This window comes from Ursus arctos, unplaced genomic scaffold (assembly GCF_023065955.2).
Source record: "Ursus arctos isolate Adak ecotype North America unplaced genomic scaffold, UrsArc2.0 scaffold_14, whole genome shotgun sequence".
Classification (NCBI taxonomy): domain Eukaryota; kingdom Metazoa; phylum Chordata; class Mammalia; order Carnivora; family Ursidae; genus Ursus; species Ursus arctos.
In genome coordinates this window covers 35863735-35890458 of record NW_026622808.1, presented here as the reverse complement: position 1 = coordinate 35890458, position 26724 = coordinate 35863735, and the positions used below count along the sequence as shown (strand labels likewise).

Sequence of the window (26724 nt, the reverse complement as noted above, 5' to 3'; positions counted from 1 at the left end):
GTCTTCTTTTAACAAACTGCGAGCAGCCTGAGGACAAAGGTGGCCCCTTCCAGGCCTCTGACCGCGGTACACCCTGGGAACACCTCACCCTGATTCTGCAGCTGTCACTAGCTAGGAGGCCAGTCTTGGGTGGGTAGACCATTGCAGGCTGGGCCAGCAGGAGCTAAGTGCTGTGAGATGCCACTCTTGGGGTCTGACCAGGCATCTGGGAACCAGACCAGTTGAGAAGCAGCCAGGAGCATCTGGGGGTGGGGTGGGGGGCTTACTCACATTCAGTCCATTGTCCCACATGACCCAGAGCTTTGAGTGTGGACTATACAGAGGCCACAGAGGGGTCACAGGCAGGGCGTGTCCACTGCTACCTCCCTTGGCATTCGCAGGGGCTCAGCATCAGGCAGTTCTGGTGCAGGCCTCTGGCCAGCCACCAATCTGAGGGGCCTGTCTTGATCTCTCTGTAAAATGGAGTTCCTCCTGCTTAAGACATCCATCCTAAAAGGTATCAACCTCATGGGGCGTGGGTGTGTGGCATAAACGGTGTCTGTGATGACAGTCCCCTCTCTATCAGCCACTATGGGGAGCCCCCTTGCCCTGGGGGTCAGAGGGGCTGGTAACAGCAGAGGTGGGTTGCACCTGTCCCTACAGACTTGGATCCAAACCCAATAATCTCCCTAAGGGTCAGCAGGGTTATTAGGCCCTAATAATTTGTGAAAGGCCTACCACTTGTAATTTCTCGGTTACTGTCAGCTGGTAGTATCATTACTACTACTGCGATTCTCATTTTCATAATCCCCCTCCCTCTTACAGGCCCCTAAAGCCCTGGGCTTGTCCTCTTGGGGCTGGGGCTTGTAGATGGAGCCATTCTGCTAGGGCAGAGCTCAGCATCCATTAGCTGGGTCCTTGATTGATCTTGCATGTCTCAATTTGCTCATCTGCAAAATGGGTTACCAATGAGGCTTCCCCTCTCACTTCCACCGAGGGCTGCGTGAAGGGGAACAATTCTACCCAGGGCTGCGTGGAGGGGAAGGACACAGAGCGTTCTGCCATGAAGATGCGAGTCAGCCAAACTCTGAGCGGGTCTAGAACCTGGAGCGACTATTATTATTACTTGTGTGTGTAGTTAATTCCAGCAGGGCAGTTCTGCTTCAGGAGCCTGGCAGCCCCGAGCTGCCCAGCAAATGCCGGGGGATGGGCAGGGGGAAGGGGAAGTTAGGCAGGTGGACAGACTCGGGCTGGGTCCCTAAGCGCCCGAGCCCGCCGCAGCCTGGGTTTCCGAGACCCGGGCGGGAAGGCTCTGGCGTGGACAGCCCTGGCGGCCGAGGGGCGGGGCGGGGGCGGGGCGGGACGGGGCAGGCCCGCCGCTGCACGGAGGCCTGGGGTGATGCCGGCGCCCCGCCCCCGTGGGCGGGCCCGGGGAGTCTTAACGCGCCCCCGCGCGGTGCCGGGCCTCGGCCGCCGCCAGTCGCCGCCAGAGCAGCCGCGCCGCCAGTGCGTCTCCGCGTCCTCGTCCTCGGCTCCCCATCCTCCTGCCCGCCCGGCCGCGCCATGGAGGGCTACCATAAGCCCGACCAGCAGAAGCTGCAGGCCCTGAAGGACACGGCCAACCGCCTGCGCATCAGCTCCATCCAGGCCACCACGGCGGCCGGCTCGGGGTGAGTGCGGGGCGCGGGGCCGCGAGGGCGCCGTTCCGGAGGCCGCGGTAACTGCGGGCGCGCCGGCTTCGTGTCGCGCTGCACGAAGCCTCCTCGAGGGAGGCGGCCGGGGCGCGGTTAGGTGGCAGGGACGCGCGCCTCGCACGGCCCAGGCCGGAGGCGCCTTCCGCTGCGGCGCGCGCTCTCGGTCGGGCTTCCGTCCGGTGGGCCGCGGCTCTCGCTGCGCCTCGGGCCGGCGCTGCCCTGCTACTCCGCGGCGCGGGGACGGGACTCGGGAATCCGGTGCCGGGAGGCCCACCATGACGGCCCTGTCGCCGAGAGCCCGGCCCTGCGCCGTGCGCTGCACACGCGCGGCCCTGTGTGCGCGCCACTGTCAACGTTCCACCTTTCCGATGGGGAAACCGAGGCCCCGACTTTGAGTCGATTGCCCAGTGTGACACACGGCGAGAGCTGGAATTGAAATGGAAGCCGCCCGACGCGAGAGCGTCTGTTTTAATCCCTCATTTTGCAGGGAAACTGGGGCCCGGCCCTCTCCCCACCTCACACGACTCCTCCCCTTCGGCACTTCACGTTCCTGCCAGCCTTGGTTTGGGGTCCGAATCTGGAGCAGGGGGTCTGCTGAGATGCCAGGCTTGGGGAATGGGGAGGAAGGTGGCCATGTGGTTGCAGAACCCTGGCACGCGGCGTGCAGGGGAGGTCGAAGATGTGACCTGCGGTAGGAGGCGGGAGGAGTGGGAGGGGAGACTTTCAAGGCTAAGAGAACCGAGTCCCGGCCGGGCCAGCTGCCAGATGCACTTTCCCCAAGGCAGGGGCGGGAGGCCCATCCCCCAATATCCTTTCCCGCCAGCCTTTCTGGCTCGGAAGGTGCAGAAGGGCTGCTGCTGATCCCAAGGAGCCTCTGAAGGCGGCGGGGACGGTGATAGTAACAGGCCACCGTGCCCCGGGAGGCGTCCGGGAGGTCGTTGGGAGGGTCCTCGGGTGAGTTACTTGAGAGGCTGTTTCCCACTCTGTAAGATGGGAACAGTAGTAGCTCCCATGCACTGGATGGTTTCAGGGACTCCCGCACCACCCTTGGGGCCTACCGTGAGGCCTGGGAGACTGTACTGTGCCGGACTGATGGACTGATGAGTGATTTGAGGGTTGGGTGTGGGGGGGTTTCCAGGAATCTTTCCAACCCCGCTGTGTGCTTAGAACAATGACAAAATTCTAGCTTCTGGCCAGTGTCATACAGAATATGCTATCAATGAGTAAATCTCTTTTGACTTTCAGGATGGGTACTCACTCACCTTTTGTGCCTTTAAGACATCCAGTTCTCAGAAGGGATTAGACCTGTCCTAGCAGGCAGCTTCTCTCCCACCCCAGCCCCATGCAGCTTTGGATCCATTATCTCCATAGGGTTTATGTCAGACTTACCCATTCTGTGTGGAGTCCCTTGCCTGGGCAGGGGTGTGGCTTACTCCCAGTGCCCCCCTCCCCAGCCGGACACACAGTAGGTCCGCACACCTTGTATTGCTTGCTGGGTACTACTAGGTCCCCTTCCCTTGACCATTTTAGGGGGTCGCTCACACCAAAGGGCTTTGTCGAGCCCTAGTGTGTGCTAGGAGCTGTCTAACCAGGCCCTTGGGGATCTAGCTGGAGAGACAGCAGTTACCCAGTTAAGTAGTGTTACATGTCTGATCATCTTGCAGGGCTAGACATCTGCCGACAATTACAGGGCCACGGAGCACCCCAATAGGCATCCCTGGCATGACACAGAGCATCTTTTATTGCTAATATTGTCTCATGCTTTTTGAGAATAACTCTTTGAGGGAGATGCTATTACATTTCCTGAGACTGGGGTGTTAGGCTAGAGGCCCGGGCTGGTCCTTGGTGGCTGGCTGTTTGTGCTGTCCAGCGAGGGGCTTGTGTTGATTGGAAGACTTCTGGGGCTGGCCAGGCAGCGCCAGCCTGGACAACAGAAGTTGGAGAGGGGAAGACAGGTGCAGTGATGGAAGGTACCAGTCGGGTCAGCTTGAAGGCACTCAGAGAAATGAAATGACATTACAACCGTAGGGGACTCCCAAAGGGAAGTTGGAAAGGGAACGACCAGGTGCAGCAGGGGCAGACGTCGGTCAGTCTGGGGGCACTTGGAGAGAAATGACATAACATTGCAAAGTGAGGAGGCTCCCAAAGAAAGGGGTGTGGGATGGGTCTCCTGGGACTTTGTTAGGTAGTTAAAAAGCTACAGGCAAAAGATACAGTTCGTAGGGGCTGCGAGTTACACCCAGGTTTACATTGTAATGCCTTTTGGAGGAACTCGAGCTCAAGAAGAGTCCACGTGCCAAAAGAAAGAGAGTGTCTAAGACTGTGATTCCTGTGTGTAAAGATGCAGGAGAGACTTAGAGAAAACTTATTTTTCAGGAGGAAGTAATGCCGCTACGCAACCGCTGTCACAAGAGGGGTGTTCAGGGGTGTGTGCTGAGCTGTGTGCACCAAAGGTGGCCGCAGAGGACTTGGGGGCAGGGCGGTGTCCCGGTCCCTGGATGTTCACCTTGGGGCCCTGGCCCAGTCTGGGCAGTAGCCCAGCCAAAGTGAGCCTCCCGTGAGGATGCCCCTTTTCTGGGGAGCTGACGCCCTGGGGTCTTTCCATGGCCCCCCACGGGGGCTGTGCTCACACATGCTGGGTTCAGGATTCGGGGAGGTCCCGGCTTCTTGCTAGCTTTCCCGTTCCTGTGCCATCGCTGACCCCATGTCCGTGGAGCTCCGCAGGCCCTGGGCGGTGAGGACACTGGCTTCTGTGTCGCAGGAGCTGAGGGACAAAGCCCTCACAGAAAGCCCTTTGTGGAGGCAGAGTGACAATGGCCAGAGCTGCTCCGGGGTCCTGTCCCTCCACGTGCTGAGGGAACTGTGGCGGGGCCAGCTCATCCAGGCTTTACAAAAGCGAAACCTGGGGCCCTCGTCAGAAGTGGCCTGGCTGCTGAGGCTGGTGAGGAAGATTCTATAGTTCTCATCGACCAGGGCTCGGCCGTGGCATTGTCCAAACAGCGCTAAGTGTTGTCTGAGGGCCCCTTCAGAATTAGGCCTGAATAGGGGTGGGGGCTCTGCCCCACAGAGTTGGGAGGGCTGCCTGGGGGTGAACTGTCTGGCCAGACCTGGCTGGTGGGCACCAGGAGACAGGCACCTAACCCCAGCTCTGTTCTGAGTGGCTGTGCCCTCATCAGGAAGACCCTTCCCATCCCAGGAAGGTTCCCCATCTTTAAAGAAGTCCATAGATAGGTGATTTTCCAAGTGGATGCCTCTGGAGTGGGACTGGGGGAGTGGAGTGAGCAAGCTCTGGGGTCCTGCCACCTGCTGTGACAGGCTTCACATCCTGGAGGTCCTGTGACTTTGAAGCGGCTGGAAGCACGGGGATGCTTGGGCTGAGTGCTCAGAGGCCCCTCCATGGCCCGGGCCCCTGTGAGTCTTGGGCCTCATGGAAGCCTTGTCTTTCTGGGCAGAAAGCTGCTGCCGGGGCCTCCTCCTCCTTTGGGGCAGCTTTCCACCCCAGCCTGGTGCTGACTGAGGCAAGAGTACAGCCCGTTGCGATTGCCCCAGCAGCAGCATTTCCCAACTCGGTATGAAAACACGAGGCTGTCCTAGAGTGACTCAGTTCTTTGCCTGAGTGACCTCCGAACTCAGCAGGGCTGGTGGTTGGTGTTTCTTGAACCCGGGAGCCGGGAACCTGCTTAGGGTCCAGTTGAGATGGTTTCATGGTTTTTTCATCTGCTCTGACTGCATCGTGGCCCCTATCATAGTGCCGATCCCTGGGCTTTGCTTCCTTAGGCAGGCCTGTGGTCACTAGAGCCTGGTCCCACAAAACCCGGAACTTTCTTGTTGCCACAGACCACCGCTATCTGCCCTGGATGTCCGGCGCACTCAGAGGGTTGGGACCTGCCCAGCGGCGGGTCCTTAGGCAGTCTCTGTGCTCTTGTCCTGAACGAGGACGCAGAGTCTGCTCAGAGTTGGGGTCTCGTGGGGGCCCAGGTGACAGACTCCAGCAGCAGGTGGGTCTGGCTGACTAGGGCCTGCACTGTTCGGGCTTCTTGCTCCGAAGTTGTGCTTGGAGCCTGAATGCATCTCTGAGGGCCACACAGCTGGACGGGGCAGTGTGGGCATTTGAGAACTTCCTCTACGGGCTGCTCCCCATCTTTTATCCTCCTTTGAAAATCCGATCTGCAACAGCTCTATTGAGGTATAATATGCAAATCATAACATTTTACATGTACAGTTCAGTGGCTCTTAGTAAACGTAGTAAATTTTTTTTAAGGATTTTTTTTGAGAGAGAGAGAGTGTGCATGAGTGGGGAAGGGCAGAGGGAGAGGGAGAAGCGGGCTTCCCACTGAGCAGGGAGCCTGATGCAGGACTCGATCCCAGGACCCTGAGATCGTGACCTGAGCTGAAGGCAGACGCTTAACTGACTGAACCACCCCGGCACCCCATAAATTTAGTAAATTAACAGTGATTTACAACAAGTTTTAGTGAGTTAATCACATCCAGTTTTTAGGACACTTCATCACTCCGGAAAGATCCCCCGTGCTCATTAGCCTCATGCCCAGCTCCCAGGCAGCCACTAGTCTACTTTCTGTAAATCTAATTCTCTGGACATTTCATATCAGTGGAATCATACAGAATGAGATTTTTTAGGTCTCACTCTTTTCACTTAGCATAATGTTTGGAAGGTCCTGCGTGTGGTAGCCTGTGGCAGTACTTAATTATTTTTATTCCTGAATATTCCATTATGTGGATGTGTCTCATTTTATGTGCTCATCAGTTTCTCTTAGCATTTTGCTTGTGTCCTCGCTCATCTGATGGTAGGATTTGTGACCTTGGGCAAGTCACTTCCCTTCTGTGGGCCTTAGCGGTTCCATCTTCAAAATGAGGAAGAGGTTAGACTTAATCTCTGATACGTTAAACCCAAATACTGAACAACTGCCATTTTTCTGTGCACTGTGCCAAGCTCTTTACACATACACTACCTCATACGGCGAGGTTCTGTTACTACCACCAGGTGCACTGAGGTTCGGAGAGGTCACATCCCTAGGACCTCAGAGCCAAGAATCATCGTTTATGCATTTGTGCCAGGTGCTGTTCAGGCCCGAGACTGCAACAGGGAAACGGCTCAAAGCCCCTCCCTTCGTGGAGCTTGCGTTGCAGTGGGATACACAGGCAGTAAATAGGTATGTCATGTCAGGTGTGGCAAGTGTAAGAGAGGGGAAGAGGAGGTATTTGTAGATAGTGTGGTCCGGGAGAGCTTCTCAGAGGAGGTGGCATGGGGGTAAACCTCGGAAGAAACGCTGTGAGGTCTGGAGGCAGAGTTTTTCCAGGCAGGAGCCGGCAAGGGCACTTCCGGGAACAGGAAGAACAAGGACTGCTTCCAGGGGTCACTTGCACGCTGCATCCTGGGATTCCCTTCTGAGTACTTTTGTTTAAATAAATGTATACCTAAAAAAGAGTATAAATAATGCACAGATGTTATGAATAATCCCCTGTATGTGCCTACCACCAAGCGTAAGAACTAGGACATGGCAGTGCTTTAAAACTCCTGGGTGTCCCTCCTCCTCCAGAAACAGCTGCACCCTGAATTGTGCATTTTCATTCTATTGTTTTCCTTATCGTTTTGTAACATTTGTCTATCTCCGTAAATTGGATGGTCTTCTCTGGTCTGCAGGTCCTTCTGCAGTGCACTTGGCTCGCATGGTCTATCTGTGAGAGAAGGTTGGTGTTGGATCTGTGTGGTTCACTCATTGTCACTGTCCTGCAGAGCATTCTGTTACACGAGCGTAGTGTGATTCACCTCCTGGGCTGATGCACCCGTGGGTGCCTCCAGGGGTGGCCACTGCAGACAATGCAAGGACGGCCCCTGTGCTTCCGGAGCGCACCTGAAGCGAGGCACGTGCACATGTGGCTGCGGGAGTGTTTCCAGATGCAGTTGCTGGGCCTTAGGGAATGTGCTCTGCTGCTGCTGATTGGTTTCTTTGTAACCGTTAAAAAAGGACTCGGGTTTTCTATTTCTTCTTGAGTCAGTTTCGGTAAGTTATGTTTGTTCCTAGACAGTTTTCCGTTTTGAAATTAATTTGCTTCAGGTTGTCTGGAGTATCCTATCAGCTGTTAGGCCTGTCCTTCCATTTCTGGTACTTGCCCTTCTCTTTTTCTGGATCCTGCCTTATCAGAAGTTTACTAAATTTGTACTCTTTTTTTTTTTTTTAAGATTTTATTTATTTATTTGATGGAGAGAAACAGCTAGCAAGAGAGGGAACAACAGCAGGGGGAGTGGGAGAGGAAGAAGCAGGCTCCCAGCAGAGGAACCTGATGTGGGGCTCGATCCCAGAACGCCAGGATCACGCCCTGAGCCAAGGCAGACGCTTAACGACTGAGCCACCCAGGCGCCCCTAAATTTGTACTCTTTAAGAGCTAACTCTTGCCTTTAATTTTTTTTTTTTATATCTGCTTCCTATTTCATGAGTTTCTATTCTTTATTATCTTTCTACTGTCTGAGCTCACTCCATTTTTCTAAACTTTAAGTTGTTTCTTAGCTATGGGTTTTCAACTCTTGGGGCTTTTACTTTCTTCGTTGGGTACTACGCATTTCTTCTTCACAGCAGACTACTTCTCTTTGTACTTCTGCACACTGAGGTTTGCCTCAGTGAGGCTGTTGTAGGTGCTTGGCCCCCCTGGTTTGTTCATTTGCTGAGAAGCCTTGTGACTCCTTGCAATGCGGGCCCAGCTGGAGTATGGAGGGAGAGGGGTCACGTTATGGAGGCTAGCAGCCATATGTCTTGATAATGGAGAGAGGCCTCGCCAGAGGGGTGAGGGACCTTCTCGCTACATCTCCTGCAGAGAAGCTGGCGAGCAGGTGAAGCGTGTGCTTAAAGAAAGGAGGGGCGCCTGGGTGGCTCCAATGGTTGGGCGTCTGCCTTCGGCTCGGGTCATGATCTCAGGGTCCTGGGATCGAGCCCCGCATCGGGCTCTCTGCTCAGCGGGGAGCCTGCTTCTCCCTCTCCCTCTACTGTTCCCCATGTTCCCCTTGCTTGTGCTCTGTCACTCTGTCAAATAAATAAAATCTTTAAAAAAATAAAATAAAATAAAAAATAAATAAAAGAAAGAGAGGGGAAACGCCTGGAAGAATGTGTCCTCCGCTAGGTGGGACCTTTGAGACCCTTAGGCCTTGCTCTAAGCCATCAGTGCCACCTTCATAGACGGAGCGAATTGGGACTGGAAGTGCATTGTTCGGGCCAGTGCAGGTTCCGGACAGACTCGTAGCCCCCCTCCACCCCACCGTGCATCACAAAGAGTAGGACGTAAAGTGTCCTACAGCCCCCATGCCGGGTCCCCGCTCCTACCTGTCTGGCCAGTTTGCATCCATGCGTGAGTCACAGCACCGGGGGGAGGGGTGGGGCCTCCACCCATAGATGCCCCCGTCCCCCCCAGACAAGCTGGGGTTGCAGGGGAAGCTCAAGCCCTGAAGCCACAGGCTCCATACACTCTCGGCCCTGAAGTCCCTGTAGTAGGTTGAGCTTACAAGTAACCATCTCAGTCTTCAGCTTGTTTCTTCCCTCCTGCCTGCTCCCCGGGGTAAACAAGGCATCACGGTCCCCGCCAGCACATGAGGAGCGGGAAGCCCTGAGCGGTTTGGCATCTGGTCTACCAGCAGATGGTGGTGGCCAGTGGTGACCTGGCTTCAGACCCATGATCTTACTGGGCCTCCCTGCGCGCCCCCTGACATCCGCGTTTACAGTTGAAGGAGCTGAGCCTCAGGGAGGTGAAGCCCTTGCTCTGTAGGTCTTTACTCTGTGGGTGCGAGGACAGGCCAGCAGTGATCCCCGGATGCAGCTTTGGAGTGAATAATCTTGTAGGCTTGCCCCTCATGGACCCAGCAGGGAAGGGTACCTCTTCCACTTCCAGTGTCTCGTCCTGGCTGACCTCCCTCCCACCACATCTCTGCCCAGGCCTGGGCATGCTTCCACCGCGTGCAGAAAGGGCTTGTGCCACACCATGGATCCCAGAAACCCCCGTGGGGGAATGTCACCCTGGGCTCACCGGGTGGCCAGGGCAGGGGGAGCTCCTGCACCTGCCTGCCTGCTTTCTCCCCTGAGCACATTGGCCCACTCTCCACCCACCCCCTTCCCCAACTTCTCATGGGGTCATCACTTCTGAAACAGGATCCTCAGAGACCGGGCTGCCCTGGGAGGCCGGGAGGCAGGAGGTCAGCCTGACTGGTGTTGACTGGGCTGTCCTCCAGCTGAGTTCAGCATGAGGGACAAGGGGGAGGGGTCCCTGCCCCGCAGAGCAAGTTTTCCTATTTACGTGTCCTCACCTCCCTCTTTCAGGCCTAGTGTCTTTTCCCCATGGCCGGGAGTTCATAGAGATGGCTAAGTATAAGCTGATTGTGTGCTGGGAACGTGGTACTAAACCAGCATGGACAGTTCTGGGTTTCTCTACTAATGTGTCTGCGCTGGGAGTGACTCACCCCCTAACCCAGTGTGGGGAGCCGACTGGCAGGGGAGGAGGGAGGTGCGCGTGAACTCCAGGTGTTGCATGTGCCCTCGGGTCTGGCATTGGGCATGTTTCCGTGTTGGAACCTTCGAGCAGCTCCGAGGGCCGCGCTAAGCTGCATGGAGCGGGCAGCTGGGAGGCACGTTTCCTGAGGCTGACAGGTTCACAAAACTGTGGACCAGGGGGGCATCGGGGCCGGCCAGGACTTCCAGCATGTCCTGGCCCCCGGACTGGCTTACTCACGAGGGTCCTAAGAGACCTGAACGAGTCTCAGCTGAGGTGTGACCGTTGCATTTTCTGTTGTTCACGCAAATGGTTATTTGCAAGGATCTGCATTTAGTAGAACAAAAGGCTAAAAAAGGGGGGAGACCCCTTGACCCCACCACTCCAGCGCTGGAAGGGCAGCCTCTTGCTTTCGTCAGCACCCCTTCCGCCTGTCACAGGCAGAAAGGGTTGTTATTTTTTCATGATCGGAGCCTTTGTGGAAGATGAGATAGTATGCGTTGCCTTCTAAAGTCTGCACAAAAGCTTGGCTCCTAACGGCCCCGCCAGCCTTTCCCGTGCCAGTTGAGAAATGGCCAAGTAGCCCAGTGATGCCTAGGAGAGCCCGAAGTCCCATTCCCGGCTGCCAGTCCCACACACTGAGGCTGCTGGGAGCTTTGTGGCCATTCCATGAGCCTTCCTCCCTTCCCCCCTGCCCATGGCCTAAGAGAACCAGCACCTCTGGGGGCCTGGAAAGGCAGGGTGCCTCTCGCAAGTGGGCAGCATCCTGAGCAGGGCCACTGGGACACAGCTCGCTGGTCAGACACAGAGGGGCCACTGCTCCTCGGCTGCCTGGTCCCGACAGATGCTGCTAGACGCGTGAGGGAAGATCTAGGCTCCAGCCTCCAGCCTCAGCGCTGCCTTGCACTGGGGCCGTTCTGGGCCCCGGGAGGGTGTGACCCCGTGCCACCTATTGTGGTGTCCTTAGGACCCCATGCAGCCCCCCCAGGAGCAGGAGCGTGTGGCTCTCTGATCAGCCAGGCCTGTAGCTCCTTGGCATATGCACCCCCAGGTCCCCTAGGTGGGCCTGGGGTGAGCCCTGTCGCTCCGAGGCTCAGGGCCATGATGCATGCATCTTATCTCTCTCCTGGCCCACAGCCACCCCACGTCATGCTGCAGTGCCGCGGAGATCATGGCTGTCCTCTTTTTCCACACCATGCGCTACAAACCCCAGGACCCCCGGAACCCTCACAACGACCGCTTTGTTCTCTCCAAGGTAGGAGCCCAGCCTGCCACCCTCCACCTGGGCCAGGTGGCACATGGGCCCTGGAATGGTGGGAAGTTGCTGGCAGCGAGGGATCTCTGAGGGGACCAGCCCCCTGGTGTCAGCCTGGCCCCAGCCCATCCTTTGCACCCACGCTCTCTGTGGGCTCGGCCCGGCCCACCCCTGGGTGCTTTACCCCTTGCTGACCCAGCTGCTACGCTTAAGCCAAGTTAAGAAATAAACAACGGAATTCATCGGGGACCGTGAAAATGATCTGCCAGATGTTCCGCCCCTGTGTGTGTGAATAGGCAGGACTCCAGTCCAGGTTTGGGGTACAGCTTTGTGGCTTGGTGCACACGTCTTTCTGTGCTGTGCCGGCGCCCCAGGGCCCGCGCCTGCTTTGGGCTGAGGCGCCTGGTGCCACCCCTTGTGCCTGAGAATCACAGCCACAAACCATGCCACGGACCCCTGAAATCCACCTGTACCCAGGCCTGGCCCTGTGGCCTCTGGGCTCCCAGGGCAGGCATGAGAGCTTAGAAGTCTGTCCAAGTCTGCTCCCGCGCCAGAAACCAGGGATTAGGGCGGCCGGCTGCCTGCTGGGGTTTTGGCATCGGCTGGCCTCACAGCTGCGCTCCCCCTGCACCTGTCCCAGGGCCCACTCGGCCTGGGCTGTGGGAGCTTCGGGCTGCAGAGGGATGGAAGGGGGTGTGTGGCTTTCACTTGCCACCCCCTCGAAAGGGCTGACAGGCTCATCCAGGCCCCTCTTTCAGTGTGTGGTGGGAACGGCCCCCACGTATCGGCTCCCCAGCTGACGCCCCCTTCACCACTCCTCCCTCCGACAGGGCCATGCGGCTCCCATCCTGTACGCCGTCTGGGCTGAGGCCGGCTTCCTGCCCGAGGAGGAGCTGCTGAACCTGAGGAAGATCACCTCCGACTTGGACGGGCACCCCGTCCCGGTAAGCACTCCCCACCAGGAACCCCACAGGCCTCTGTGTCCACTTCCTGTTTCTCAGGGCATGTGGGAAGGGGAGGCGGGGTGCCCACTGAGAAACTGAGGGTGTTGAAAGTGGGGGAAGAGGGCGTTGAGGTGAAGAAGGAAGGAAGTAGGTGTCTCCCGGGCACACTCTTCACCCCAAGCTGGCGCGTAAGGGCAAGGCCTTTCGAGGCCCCAGCGCAGGGCTCAGCTGCAGAGAAGACCTCTCCCCAGCCCCACACGCCCAGCCGCCCAGCCCCACAGCCCCACGGGGCCGCCCTGGCCTCGTAAACACAGCTTGGGAGAAGAGGTTCACCGCGAGGTCGATGAGGGGGTCGCAGCAGCTTGCTGGGGACGCTCCGGGGAAGCGTCCCAGCTTACTCCCCAAGGTGCTGGCCCCTGCACGTGTTTGGAGTTCATAGGTTACCATGAAAACTCACCCCGCACTGGGCACCCAGTAGGGCTAGATGTTTCACGAGTCTTGTCGTGGATGAGTATGAGGTGGGTGATGTGGGGGCCTGAGGTCACCCAGCTCCCTTGTGAGCACTGCTGGTATGTGAACCACACCCACCGTTACCCTTACTGGAGAGCAAGAGCTCACAGTCTGGGTAGAGGCTGCCCGAGGCCTGCGCACCCAGCCTGCACCTGGATCAGTGGGGCCCCGAGGCCGGCGACCTGGCAGGGTGGTTGGGGAAATGCCACTGTCCGTTCTCCGCTGTGAGTAACTGTGGCCCTGTCTGCTATGACAGAAACAAGCCTTCACCGACGTGGCCACCGGCTCCCTGGGCCAGGGCCTTGGGGCCGCTTGCGGGATGGCCTACACGGGCAAATACTTCGACAAAGCCAGGTAAGACCTCCACTCCCCAACCCTACCACCCTCCGTGGAGTTGGGAGGGGTCCTCGGTGGCCCAGCCTTCACCACTGCCCCCAGGTACCTCCTCTTGGGCCCCACAGCCCCATTGTCTGACGAAGCGCCACGTGCCCAGGCTCGAGCCGCTTGCCTTCGTCTGGGGGAAGGAGGTCATGTGTTCTGCAGGATTCTGGGCATCCCCAAGCCCTACCTGTCAGCCAGAGCAGAGACAAATGTGGGGGAGGTGGACCTGCAGAGGGTGGGCAGGCAGCCTGGTCGGAGGGGTTTGCTATTCCAGCACCGGGCCTGGAAGAGAACCCCCGAGCCACAGATCTCAGTCACAAGGCCGTGTGGTGTGGCCAGATTGGGCCGCAGCCGGGTATCGTGACTGGTAGGAGGGAGAAGAGCTGGCCGCACACTCTTAAGGAAAACATGCGTCCGATGGCTCCTTCATTCCTTTACTGACAGGGGCCTGAGAGCTGGGTGGTGACATGAGTACACTTATCCCCTCACAGATGGGGAAACTGAGGTAAAATGCTTGCCTCGTGGTGGAAGCAGGATTTGAACCCAGGGCATGCATCCGGCATATATAGAGAGTCCCCAGGCTGCTCTGAGGGGCCCGTGAGTAGGAGGGATTCCTGGAGGAGGGCCTGGTGACGCCTGGCCTGCAGGTGGCAGGAAGGGCCCCGCTGTGCTGCTCGTGGCTTCCCCGGCACCCTCCAGTCCACCGCACTGGCAAGAGAAGGGCCTCAGCCAGGGCGGTCATGGGGGTGTGGTGGTGACCCCGTGGGCCCACAGAAGAGACGGACTGCGGTGAGCACCTGCTGTGTTCAGGGGGTGGGGAATCCTGAGACCGATCTCCAGGAGGGGAGCCGAGGCTGTGAGACCTTCCAGGCCCTCTCCGGGCCAAGCTCAGCTCCACCAGAAGTGATTCACTGTGAAGTGAAGAAAGGCGCAAAGAATGGGATGTATGTTTAAGAGTATTTTATTTGGCACAGGACCAGAGATGTGAGTTAATTATTCCCTACACATGCTTCAAGTAATTCCCTGCGAAGAGTCATTTCCGGACCCTCACGTAATGCAACAAGCCAGTGCAGGGAGTGTAGCTGGGTTCCCTGCAGCCAGGGTTGGCTGAGGCTCAGGCCCTGGGACTGTACCTTGCAGGGAGGAGGGGGCGGGGCTGTCCGGGGAACAACCCTGCCCCCCGGAGCTAGGGGCCTGCTAGGCTAGATCTGGCCTCCGGTCACGCCTCTCCCATCCATCCACCAGGGAGCATAGGTCAAGTTGGCTCTCTTTCCCTTCTCTTTGAAATAATTTTGTTTGAATTACTGAATACCAACTCACTTGAAAAATCTGGAAATGCGTTAAAAGGAAATGAACGTTTTCCTATTCTCAACTACCTCCCATTTGAATCTCACTTAATATATCCTATTTCCTCCGTGTTCTTGTGAGAAGAAGCTCACGGATTGGTAACCTTAGTTAAGTATACAGTTGTACATTCTGCTTTTTAGGAAAATCCAACCATGGTGCCCATTTTCTCCCCTAACTGTGAAGAGCTGGTTTTGATGACTGCCCAATGTTCTGTTTCATGGATATGCTGTAACCCTTTGGGCAGTGCTGTTGTGGTGGACATTTAAGGTGCTTTTCAGACCCATCTGGAGCACGCGTTAGGTCCCTTGTCTTCAGGGGAGTTCATGACTATGGGCCTTCGCAGCCCGCACTCCAGATCCAGCAGCTTTAGTCCCCGGCTTGTGCAGCCCTCCCCGGTGTGTCCCCAGGACCCTGGCGCGCCCTCCTGACGGGAGCCTGAGCCTGTGCTCCACCCTTGGCCCCAGGCTGCCCTCCACAGCAGTGGGCGTGGGGTTGGGCTTCTCTGGAATTCCTTCCCTGGTAAATCAGACTCCCTACAGTCTGCCTGGCCTAGGTGCCGGTAGGCTGCTCGCTTTGGGGAGCTGCTGTGACAGACACAGCCCCCTACAGCATCTCTGGGCCCCCACTGCAGCCTGCAGAGGGGAGAGGAGACCAGCTGGGGGGACAGGACACGGCTTCAGATGGGTGGCTGCAAGTGTGGGCCCAGAGTCCCCAGGAAGCTGGGCCCGGCCTGCCGGAGGCCACAGGAGGGAAGGCGCAGGCAGAGGGAGGATGTAGGAGCCCTCCCGGACCTGGCGGCCTGCAGAGGAGCTGAGTCATGCTGACAGCGCGCCCGGCCGTCCCGCCTCTGCCGCAGCTCCCCTGCCTTGGCCTGGAAGCCGGAGGCCCCGAAGCTGGCCTGGTTTAGCTGCAGCCAGCTCCCGGGCTGTAGTCTGCTGCAGCGGCAGGGCAGCCGTGTCCCCTCTGAGCCTGCCCCCGTCCGGGCACGAGCCTCCGTCCCTGGGGCCACACAGCTGGGTGCTGGGCCGTGAGGGGGGCGGGGGGCGGGCCTCCAGGCCCTGCACTGCTCCAGCTCTGTGCCTTCCTGGACAGCACGGAGTGGGCTGCCTGGGCTAGGCACTCAGACCTGTGTTTGAATCCCTGCTAGACTCCTCCCCGGCTGTGTGACCTTTAGACAAGTCCCTTGACCTTTGAGCCTGTTTTCTTATCTGTGTGATTTGGGAGTAACAACTGTACTTACCTCAAGGACAGGGCAGCTCAGCCCGCGGAGCCCCTGGGTGCCACGCGCCGGCCTGGGGATGATGGGGTCCCTTCCTGGGGTCCAGAGCAGGCTCTGTGCACTGGGTAAATTCTCCAAGTTCAGTGCTCTTTTTACCAGGTCACACTGCCTTTGAAGCCACCATGGTTGACTTGTTGACCCAGGACAAGGCCCCCGGGGTGGAGATGGGCCTGGGCATGAATCTTGGGGTGAGAACCAACCTTGGAACCTGCCCATCCTGTGAGGCACTGTCCCCACCATGACCCCGGTCCTCAGCTGCTCTTACTAGTGACCCTTCTCCCGCCTGACAGCCTGCCCTGGGGTGCTCCTGGTGGCGCATCTTGGCCTCCCCAGCCCACTCCTGGGATCAAGTCTCCAGGGCTCCCTCGTATTCCTAGTTCCTGCACAGGTAGAGAGAAGCAGACCCACCCCATGCAGGTGGCTCAAGCCCTGTCCCCCTAGTGAGAGTCGTCCCCCTCCGCCACCACCAGTTCTTGCTCATTTTACTCGTGCCCTCATAACCCCTGTTCTCGGGATCTTAGGGAGCAGAACCCTGGATGTGGACGTGGGGTGGGCAGCAGGGGCCTGACTGTTGCATGTCACCTGTGGCTGCTGCTCCCTTCCCCGGGGGGACAGGCTCTCCGGCAGGGACAGGCTGGGAGCACGGTGCCCCGGGCGAGAGGGGCTGCCCTCTGACCTACCACTTTCCACAGCTACCGCGTCTACTGCTTGTTGGGAGACGGGGAGCTGTCCGAGGGCTCCGTGTGGGAGGCCATGGCCTTCGCCAGCATCTACAAGTTGGACAACCTGATTGCCATTCTCGACATCAACCGCCTGGGCCAGAGCGACCCCACGCCCCTGCAGCACCAGGTGGACGTCTACCAGAAGCGTTGCGAGGCCTTTGGGTAAGTACAGGGCTGTGGCCCGCGCGCCCTCACAGCCTCGGAGCGTCGAGCTGGGCTTTTCAGGTTCAGGGGAGGAGTCCGTCAGAGGCCAAGGCCCGTCTAAAGAAGGTGTCTGTTCTTCAGTGTTTGGCTCCCAGTTTCAGCCGTGAAGTGGCACCCCAGGCCGCCAGTCTGGAGCTGTGGGCTGAGGCCCGGCGTGAGTGAGCTCCTTCACTGGTGAGGCTGTGGGACAGGATAGTTCTCAGGGCACCCACGTAACGTGACTGCACACGTCCTCACTTTATTCTTGGTGGAGGTGGGACGAGAGGCCCAGTGGGCACCGGGCCTGCTCCGTGAGGCTGAGGGACATGTGGCCCTAGAGCGGTTTGAGCATCTGTCCGGGAACTGCCTCCTGTGCGTGCCCGCAGCCAGCCTGAGGGGGCAGAGCCGGTCTCTCCCCTCTCCAAGTGAAGCAGGACACGGGGTTTTCAGAGCACCCCTGTGGGGCGTGAGCGGTTGAGAATTCAGAGTCCCATGTTACAGAGCAGGGAGGTCATCTGGGTGGGTGTTAGCCAGAGGGGCCCTCACCTCCGTGTCCCTCTCCTGCCCCAAATAAAAGCTGGGCTGCAGTTGGGGCTCCAGGGGACGAGGGCCTCCACGCTCAGCCTCAGCTGAAGAGCCTGGAAGACCCTGAGCCAGGGCGCCCCTTTCTAGATGAGCCTGCCTGGAGAAGGCCAGGGTGGGGTTGCGGTCCCTGGTTGCACAGCAGCCTCCGCTTGTTATCTCTGATGACCGACCTGATAGAGAAAGCAAGGAGAGGAGGAAACTGGGCCGTCAAGGTCCCAAGAGCCTCCTCAAGCCACTCGCTGGGGACCTGGAGTGTCACCGGCAGCCTCCCTGGGTCTGTAACCTGGGTCCTGAAGTCCTGGTTGCATCACTACTTTGCCTTGCGACCTCGGGCAGGTTATTCCACGCTCAGTGTCTGTCCGTTTACATGTCTGTCAAATGGGGGCAACAGCAGCGCCCAGCCCCGGGGTTGTGCTGAGGCTTGGGTGGGTCCATATGTGTGGTGCTCGGCCCGGGGCCTGCACAGAGCGGGCACTCGGTACAGGTTAGCTGCTGCTTTATTATCCTTGATGGGACAGGCCCAGAAAGGACTGCCTTTGAGAGAGTTTGCCCTGCCCTGGCTCCTTGCCTAATATGTTTGGCAGCCTGGCTCGTTTTTCTTTTCTTTTTTTTTTTTTTTTTTAAGATTTTATTTATTTGAGAGAGAGTGAGTGAGAGAGAGCGTGAGCAGGGGCAGCGGCAGGCAGAGGGAGAAGCAGGCTCCCTGCTCAGGAGCGTGATGTGGGACTCGATCCCAGGACCCTGGGATCATGACCTGAGCCCAAGGCAGATGCTTAACCGACTGAGCCACCCAGGCGCCCTGGCCCATTTCATAAATGTTTCCTGCTCCACATCCAGCACGTGTGGAGTGACCAGATGTGTTCCCTAAACAAAAGTTGGGCCAGAACCTCCTTGAAGAATCCAGCAGCAGACAGATTGCAGACCCAGGGCATTGTCCCCAACGCAGCTTTCAGGAAATGAGTGGAGTTCATGAAACGAGATCAGGAGCGAAAGAGAAACTAAATGAACCAAGCTTTGAATTTCTGAGGAAAGAGAAAGAAAATCTGTTCAGAGGCAAATAGGAGGAAGTAAAATAATGTTAAAAGGATGAAGAAAAGAGAAAATAAAATCAAAAGTGGACACAAAGTCTGTAGTGTTTCCCCGGCCCCTGCCGCTCACTCTCGCCCGTCTGTCCGCAGCTGGCACACCGTCATCGTGGACGGACACAGCGTGGAGGAGCTGTGCAAGGCCTTCGGCCAGGCCAAGCACCAGCCAATGGCCATCATCGCCAAGACCTTCAAGGGCCGGGGGATCCCAGGTTCGTCCGCACAGCCTTCCTCCCCCACCCCACCCCTGCTACCAGGCGCTGTGGCCAACCGAGGTGGTGGGGTTTGCACTGGGGGGCGCGTCTCTGAGGTCCGTGTCTGGGGAAGCGCCAGGCCTTTGGCACCTCACATCAGGTGCACTGGGCTGGGGAAGGGGGAGCAGGGGACGCTGTGCTCCGTGAGGTAACTATCCTCACGTGGCTGAGCCTGGATTGTAGCCCAGGCTGGGCGAGAGGAGAGGAGGGCCTTCCAGAGGACCCGCGGGTAAGGAGAAAGGACAGTGTTGTGACACAGCCCCCACACCCTCCCCGGGTGTCATCTGCACAGCATCCGTGGCAGCTGCAGCTGTCTGCGCTGAGCAGAAGGCCTGACGCAGAGTCCGGAGACCTGGGAGACCGGGTTCTCCCCCAGGAAGCAAGCGGGGTACCCTGCGCATGGTGGTAAAGTGCTTTCAGGGTCCTGTATGGGCAGAGAGCCCGGAAGGGTCTGGAAGGTGGTCCTGGCTTGGCCTCAGAGCGGTGCAGGTGTGCGCTGCTCCCCCGCACGCAGGCCCCTTGGACTCCAAGCCCCTCGGCCTGAGGCGGCCCCAGCCCCTGTTACACACGGGAAAACATGTCTAGAAGTGGTCGGGCACTTGCCCGGGGACATGGGGCCTAACTGCGGAGCCTGGGCCAGCTTCTCTGTCACACACACACACACACACACACACACCCGCTGGCCCACCTGCACACGTGGACTTGGGGCAAATGAGGACAGGCACTATTGTGTGCGAGAAGGTACACGGCTCTGGAGCCTTCCGGGAGCGGGTGGACATCGAGGAGAGGACTCTGGGGTGTTGTCACCACCGCAGTGCTGCTTCCTGGCATGGATGCCTCAGGTGTTAGCGCCAAGTGGGATCCGGAAACCGCAAAGCTTCTGGGGGCTCCTGGGAGGCTGGGTGCTGTGTGGAAGAGTTAGTCCTTGGCTCTGCCTGGGCCGAGGCGACCTCGGCAGCGTGGGGATGCCCCTGGAAGCCACTCTGCTGCACACCAGTGCACTGGGGGACCTGGATAGCGCTCACCCTGCCCTGGGCCTCAGCTTCCCCTCTAACAGCCAGGATCCCTCCTGACCGACCCATTCAACACACCGAACAGGATTTCTGCGGCAGGTCCCTCCCTGCCGGTGGGGAGGCCGTGCAGAGGCCCATGCGTGCTCTCCTCCCCACTTGGCTGTGAGCCAGCTCCTGGAGACCTGGCAGCTGTTTGGTGGGTGCCAGGCACATGGACTTCTGGACACCACGAGCCTCCTTCCCCGACCCCCTTGGCGCCCAGCACAGGGCCCCGCTTCACAGTTCTTGCCCTGTCTGAGGTCTCCAGGCCTGCTCGCAGCTGTTGGCGAGTCAGCCCCTCAGAGCTGCTTACGGTCTTACCAGGCCCTCTGCCCTCCTGTGTCGTACCCACAGGGATAGAGGATAAGGACGCGTGGCATGGGAAGCCCCTCCCCAAAAACATGGCTGATCAGATTGTCCAGGAAATATACAATCAGATCCAGAGCAAGAAGAAGATCCTCGTGACTCCCCCGCAGGAGGATGCCCCGTCAGTGAGCATCACCAGCATCCGCATGCCCAGCCCACCCAGCTACAAAGTTGGGGACAAGGTACAGAGTTGGGCCTTGCCTTTCTGGTCTGGCTGGGGCGGCCACGATTCTCTGGTTCCCTGAGCCTGGGGCCGGGATGTGTCTCTGGGGCGCTGGGAAAGGGAGAGAGGAGAGACTAGTTCAGGGTGAGGAGGAATCCTAGGTGTTAATCTTGCCATCTCCTCAATGGGGACAGCCAACTGTGAAATTATTTACCTGCAGAGACTCAGAGAGGGCAAGAGACTGGCCCACAGTCACACAGTAAGCTACTGGCAGCACTGGGATCAAAGCCCATAGCACCTGAGTCCCCTCATCTCTGGCCCTTCAGCCTGAGTCCCTAGGTCTGAGCTCAGGACTCCCCCGTGTCTGGCCTAGCAGAGCCTAGGCAGGCCCATCCTGCTCCAGGGCCCCCCCCATGTGACCCCACACCAGGCCTCCTTGACTCCCTGGCCCTCTGTGTATTCCTGTGCAGAGTGGGTAAGTTCACAGACCTCTGTCACGGGTGGGGGACATCTGCAGCTCCGATGGCTCACGGCCGGGCTGGGAACCAGGGCCTGCAGGGATGTCGGAGACATTGAGTGTAGACGTTCTCACTGGCAACCTTACAGAAATTAAGTTTCCACAGGCCTGTGTGTTGTTGGGCTTTCCTCTTCTACCTTTATTGTTATGCTTTTCCTCCCTGAAAGCTGTGGCCTCCAGAGGCTGAACCAGGCTTCAGGCCACATGCCTACCCCAGTGCTCAGGGCCCTTATGCTCTCCTCCCCGCAGATAGCCACCCGCAAGGCCTATGGACAGGCCCTGGCCAAGCTGGGCCGTGCTCACGACCGTATCATCGCTCTGGATGGGGACACCAAGAATTCCACCTTCTCAGACATCTTCAGAAAGGAGCACCCAGACCGCTTCATTGAGTGCTACATTGCTGAGCAGAACATGGTGGGTGCCGGGGGGGCAGGTGGGCACAGGGCCAGCCACAGCCTGGGGCTGAGGTCTGATGGGTACGGGGCAGGGCTGAAGTCCTCCTGCTCCTCTGGGCAGCCATGTTGGCAGTGCCAGGTGCCTGCTGGAGGCCAGCCCGGGGAGAGCACAGGAATAGCTAGGACCCAGCACTGACCTCAAGGGACCGCGGCGGCGAGGGCGAGGAACGTACGTGTGATGCTCGGGTGCAGACGGGAGAGCTGCATGGGCTGTGGGTACACACAGGAAGTGCCGTCTGTAGGCCACGTGTGGTGGTCAGTGGGCTGTCTCTTGGGGTACAGGGCCTTCCGGGTGGTAGGGCAGCCACGGGCACAAGGCAAGAACATAACGGGTCCAGCAGCCGTGGTCCTCTCACCGAGGAGCCCAGCCTGGCCTGCAGGCCCCCAGCATCTACAGTTTCCCCTCTCTGAGGCCACCAGGCTCTACCACATCCAGAGTTCTTTCTCCAGCTGAACTTGAACTTGTCTCTCTGGGGCTTCTAGTCTTGGCAGCTGGAGGGTCCAGACTAAACTGGAGCGGTGTGTGGGCTGGGGAGGCCACGGCAGGTGGCTCACGTCGGGTGGCAGGTTCCAGAGCTGTGGAGGGGGTGGCCGCTTTGGAGCCACTGCCTGCTCTCTGTGCTTCCAGGCCGGGATTTGGGTCTGGAGCTTCCTCAGGCATAGACGTGTGTAGGGAGGCTGGTCTCTGCGGACGGCTGGGGGTTGGTGAGGACAGTAGGGACAGGGTTTGCAGAAGCCTGGGAAGGATGGACATAGATGTCTATGTCCGAGCTTCCTAGCCTACTCTGTGAGAGGCCTTCCTTGTTTGCTAGAAAAAAAATGATCCCCAGGAATGTAATTTTGAAGAGAATTTTTGAAGTGGTTGTTTCAAGTCCGAGGGGTTTGATACCAGACAGACTGAGGAATCCCTGGGTACACAGGGATCTGTTGCAGGGAAGAGAATTTAGTCGCTAGGATGACTGAATCCCCCAACCCTCAATAAGGGCGTGAGCTTCTGGGCTCCCTGCTCCCCTGTCCCTCCTCTTCGGGGCTGACGCTGCCCCCGTCTGCTCCCCAGGTCAGTGTTGCGGTGGGCTGTGCCACACGCAACAGGACAGTGCCCTTCTGCAGTGCTTTCGGGGCCTTCTTCACGCGGGCCTTCGATCAGATTCGCATGGCGGCCATCTCTGAGAGCAACATCAACTTCTGTGGCTCCCACTGTGGCGTGTCCATCGGTGAGTGCCACGGGGCCAGGACGCCTGCCCCTGTAACTTCCCTGCCCTTCTGGACCAGGAGGTCGGGGGCAGGGGCAGGATTCCTTTCTGTGGGTGGGGGGCTTGCTTCAGTTGTGTCCTTTCCCACACCCCAGGGGAAGATGGGCCCTCTCAGATGGCCCTGGAAGATCTGGCCATGTTTCGGTCAATCCCCACTGCAACGGTCTTTTACCCAAGTGACGCGGTGTCTACCGAGAAGGCGGTGGAATTAGCAGCCAATACAAAGGTTGGTCACACGGCCGTTCGTGACCTGGGGGTGGGGTCAGCGTGCCGGCGCAGCGCTGGCCATTCACTGCCCCACAGTATGTCTCCAACCTCGCCGCCGGTGTTTGTAGCTGGTAGGAGTTAGGCCAGGAAACACAACACACGCCACCCTTTCTGCTGCGTGGCGGACAGTGCTGACCGTCACTGGGCTCTTGGCCCACTGAGAACCTGGCTCTGACGCCCGTCTCCTCCCCGAGCTGCGCTTGCCAAGACAGAAAGGATGAGCTGAGTAGCATGGTCCTGACCAAGAGCCAGAGTGCCCTGTGGGTCCCCCTCCTCTGCCAGACGCACTCTGGGGGGAGCGGCCCCACTTGGAGAGCAGCCCGCCTGAAAGAAAAGCCATTTTCCGCCTGGGGCTTGGGGCTGGCAAAGCCGCGGGCTGCTCTCCCGCAGGAGGAGTGTCTGGAGAGATGCACACGACAGAGGACAAGACGGTCCCTTTCCCCGAGGGGGGGGGGGGCAGCGTGACGTGGCTTCACACACACCTGTGGGGACGGCGGGGTGTGGAAGTTTGCAAGTGAGAGGCAGTGGCCTTTCTAGAAAGGCTGCCCACGATGCCACGGTCTGTCATCCTCTGTCATCGTGTTTCCTGCTAGGGCATCTGCTTCATCCGGACGAGCCGCCCAGAAAACGCCATCATCTATAACAACAATGAGGACTTCCAAGTCAAACAGGCCAAGGTCAGTGCCGCGCATGCCCCATGAGACCCCAAAGCACGCCCGAAGCCAGGGCCCGCCGTCGGCCACCAGTCCCCAAGCCTCATTGGCCCCGGTGTCCTCCCCAGGTGGTCCTGAAGAGCAAGGATGACCAGGTGACTGTGATCGGGGCCGGAGTGACCCTGCACGAGGCCTTGGCTGCTGCCGACCTGCTGAAGAAAGGTGAGGAGGGACCCAGCCCATCTCAGATCAGGCGCCGACGATACGCGGTCTTGGGGGTGAGAGGGGATTCCATCGGATTCAATGCTGATAGTAACAAAAGCCACCTTTTATCAACACAGGGCTTGAACTCATGACTCTGAGATCGAGAGTTGGGCACTTAGCTGACTGAGCCACTCAGGCGCCCCGTAAAAGCCACCTTGGAGCACTTAGGACTCTGTGGCCAGCGTGGTGCTGAGTGCCGGGGCTGCCCCCGCCCCGTGGCCCTGGAGTTGAGGTGTCCCAGCACAGTGGTCCGATCAGAGGTCCTAGAGCCTGCCAGTGGGCCTGAATCGCCACTTAACGGGTCACTACCGAAGTTATTCAGCATCTCCATGCCTCAGTTTCCCCATCCATAAAGTGGAGATACTGTCACCTTCCTGGTAGGGGTGTCCCGAGGATTTAATACATGTGACCTGGCATCATTATCATCATCGCCATTGCAGGCTCACAAGTGTTCGCTCCTGACACACTAGGAAAGCTGGGAGTTCAGAGAATCACAGCAGACGGCACGGTGTAGTCACGCTGAGCAGGAAGGAGAAGGCAGACAGGGGTGTCCTTAGGAAAATGACCTCAGATGTGAGTAGGAACTGATAACCGGAGAGGCCCGGGCAGAAGGAACAGCGCGTCCAGAGCTCCAGCGAGCTGGAGAGAAGCCAGGGGAGGCCCAGCCCTGTCAGGGATGGAGATCCCGGGGGAGGGCTTGAAGAGACATGGCGGAGTTTGACTCGAGCTTCTGAGGCCATTCTGCTGGGTCCTCTCCTGACCTGGCCCCCGTGCCTGCAGCCGCAGCTCCCCTCCCCCCACCTGGCGAGCCCTGGTCCTGTCTCACGTCAGACACTGGGAACTGTCCTCCGGCTTCCCCTGTATCTTCAAGGGCGTCTGGGAAGATGAGGCAAAACCGTGTGGGCCCCTGCCAGGCCACACAGTGTTCTTTGGTGGTCCAGAGGCTAAGATCCTCTAGCCCAGGATGTGAGGGGGAGAGAGGGACGCTGCTTTTCCTGAGACCAGATGCTCCGAAGTCAGGGAGTGCAGGATGCCAGAGGACATGAGCATCACGATAAGCAGAGGGAAGGGAGCAAGCCACTGTGGGGGTGGGGATTGGCAGACACTACCCAGATGATGGGAACAGGACGACAGCTGGTCTCCCCAGAATAGGGCTAGGCCGAGGCTTTTAACTGTGACAACTCCTGGGACACCCCCACCGACCTCACCCATGCAAGGACACACCCACAGCACCCAGCACCTTCCCCTCAGTCACACCCCTGTGTTTTCTCCTCTCACAGAGAAGATCAACATTCGTGTGTTGGACCCCTTCACCATCAAGCCCCTGGACAGGAATCTCATTCTCGAAAGCGCCCGTGCTACCAAGGGCAGGATCCTCACTGTGGAAGACCATTACTATGAAGGTAACAGGCCGGCTGGAGAGCCAGGGACAGACGGGTCAGGGAACGGCTGGGCGCACAGGGCCACAGGCAGAGGGCCGCAGAGGGCTGGATGTCCCTCCTTCACCTGCCCTAGGATGGCAGCTGGGCCCAGGAAACCCAGGGCCATCCCTTGGAGCAGCTGGGTCTCGGTCTCCTGTTGGGCGCAGGCTTGGCCAGGGACCCAGCAAACTTGGCTGCCAGAATAGCTCCTTGGTATAGCCCCCTGCCACCCAGGGAGCCCAGGAGGATCTTGACCTTGCTGCTAAGAGGAGAAGAGGTGGCTGACATAGCTGAGTTTTACGTCTGTTGTGCAGAATTTCTGTCTTCTGCGGGTCCTTCGCAAAGCAGCCCTCCACAAGCACACACCACCAGGGCAGGCTCCCGGGGAAGAGATGGGCTTAGACTCTGGGGTCAGGTACACATGCTCTCATCAGGACAGCTGCCCAGAGCATGGCGATAAAAATGATTCCGAGGCCACGTTTGGGCTTAGGAAGGCGCCTAAGGCTCGTGCTTGATGGATGATGTCTGCTCTGGCTACAGGCACGGGGGAGGGTGGTGCATACGCCGTCCTGTCATCCTCAGGTACGGGACGGGCCCAGGAGGCCGCAGCCGCTGCTCACCCTGAGGCCGCATCACCTGACTCCTCTCCTTCCCTTTCCGCAGGTGGCATAGGCGAGGCGGTGTGCTGTGCCTTAGCGGGCGAGCCTGGCATCACCATCTCCCGCCTGGCTGTGGGCGAGGTTCCGAGAAGCGGGAAGCCAGCGGAGCTGCTGAAGATGTTTGGCATTGACAGGGACGCCATCGCACAAGCTGTGAGGGACCTGGTCGCCAAGGCCTAGGGAGGGTAGGGGGACGGAGACGGGTTCTGCACATTCCTGAAGTTCTGGCAAAGGTGCTCAAAGTTGTGCGGAGAGGAGTGATAAAATATATGTTTTGAGAGAAATGAATTGGCCCAGAAGTTTTTATTTGACATGAATGCAGCCGGTGATGGTAGAGGCCAAGGTGAGACGTCTGAGTCTTGGGCGGTCACCTCCCCTGGGCCCAACATCTGCCCTTAGCCACTGGACTGCTGCTGCCCCCAAGCCCCGCCAGGTGACCTTCCAGCCCAGAGGCTGAAACCCAGTCTCGCCCCACCTCAGCTGCTGGCCCCGCCTCCCCTTCCTCAAAGCCCCACAGCCCTTGGGCAGCGAGGTGCTTTTGCTTATAGTCCCAGCACCTCCCCAGATGCCCTCCGAACCAGTAAGGTCAGAGAAGCCGAGAGAAGCGGCAGTCCCCGTCCTGGGGAAGGGGACCCCCCGGTTGGCATCAGAGCAGCAGGGGTGAGGGAAACCATAGGCCCGGCTCTGACCCGGCACCACAAACCAGAAGCTCTCAGTCCCGTGTGCAGAACTGCCTCCCCTCGATTTGTTAAACTGCGGGTTCCCAGGCCTTGCCTCTGGTGCCTGGGATCCCATCCTCTGTCGGCACACCTAGGACAGCCCAGACGCAAGCTCCGGGCCGCCCCGCTGCTGGCCGTGCTCCCCGGCCGGAGGCCTTGCTCGTAGCCCACTGCACAGATTCCAGCTGAGGACGGACTAGTGCTGGGGAAAGAGACTGGATGCTCCC

At 58.8% G+C, this 26724-nt stretch overlaps 1 protein-coding gene across 1 annotated transcript; it reads left to right on the top strand.

Moving 5' to 3' along the window:
- Window positions 1–1405: 1405 nt before the first annotated feature.
- Window positions 1406–26062, top strand: TKT (transketolase). The gene is made up of 14 exons (XM_026501035.4): window positions 1406–1649; window positions 11301–11418; window positions 12249–12362; window positions 13129–13226; window positions 16572–16763; window positions 18548–18666; window positions 20115–20308; window positions 21056–21220; window positions 22319–22475; window positions 22610–22740; window positions 23375–23458; window positions 23563–23656; window positions 24979–25101; window positions 25783–26062. Exons 1-14 carry the CDS (start codon window positions 1543–1545, stop codon window positions 25956–25958), a joined length of 1872 nt encoding a protein of 623 aa, XP_026356820.2. The 5' UTR covers window positions 1406–1542; the 3' UTR covers window positions 25959–26062.
- The last annotated feature ends 662 nt before the right edge of the window (window positions 26063–26724 follow it).

Bases quoted from the DNA above. Each gene is read 5' to 3' on its own strand.
- TKT (XM_026501035.4), top strand. From the start codon at position 1,543: ATGGAGGGCTACCATAAGCCCGACCAGCAGAAGCTGCAGGCCCTGAAG. The intron at 12,363-13,128 runs GTAAGCACTCCC...CTGCTATGACAG, and splicing joins TGGACGGGCACCCCGTCCCG to AAACAAGCCTTCACCGACGT. The intron at 25,102-25,782 runs GTAACAGGCCGG...CCCTTTCCGCAG, and splicing joins GGAAGACCATTACTATGAAG to GTGGCATAGGCGAGGCGGTG.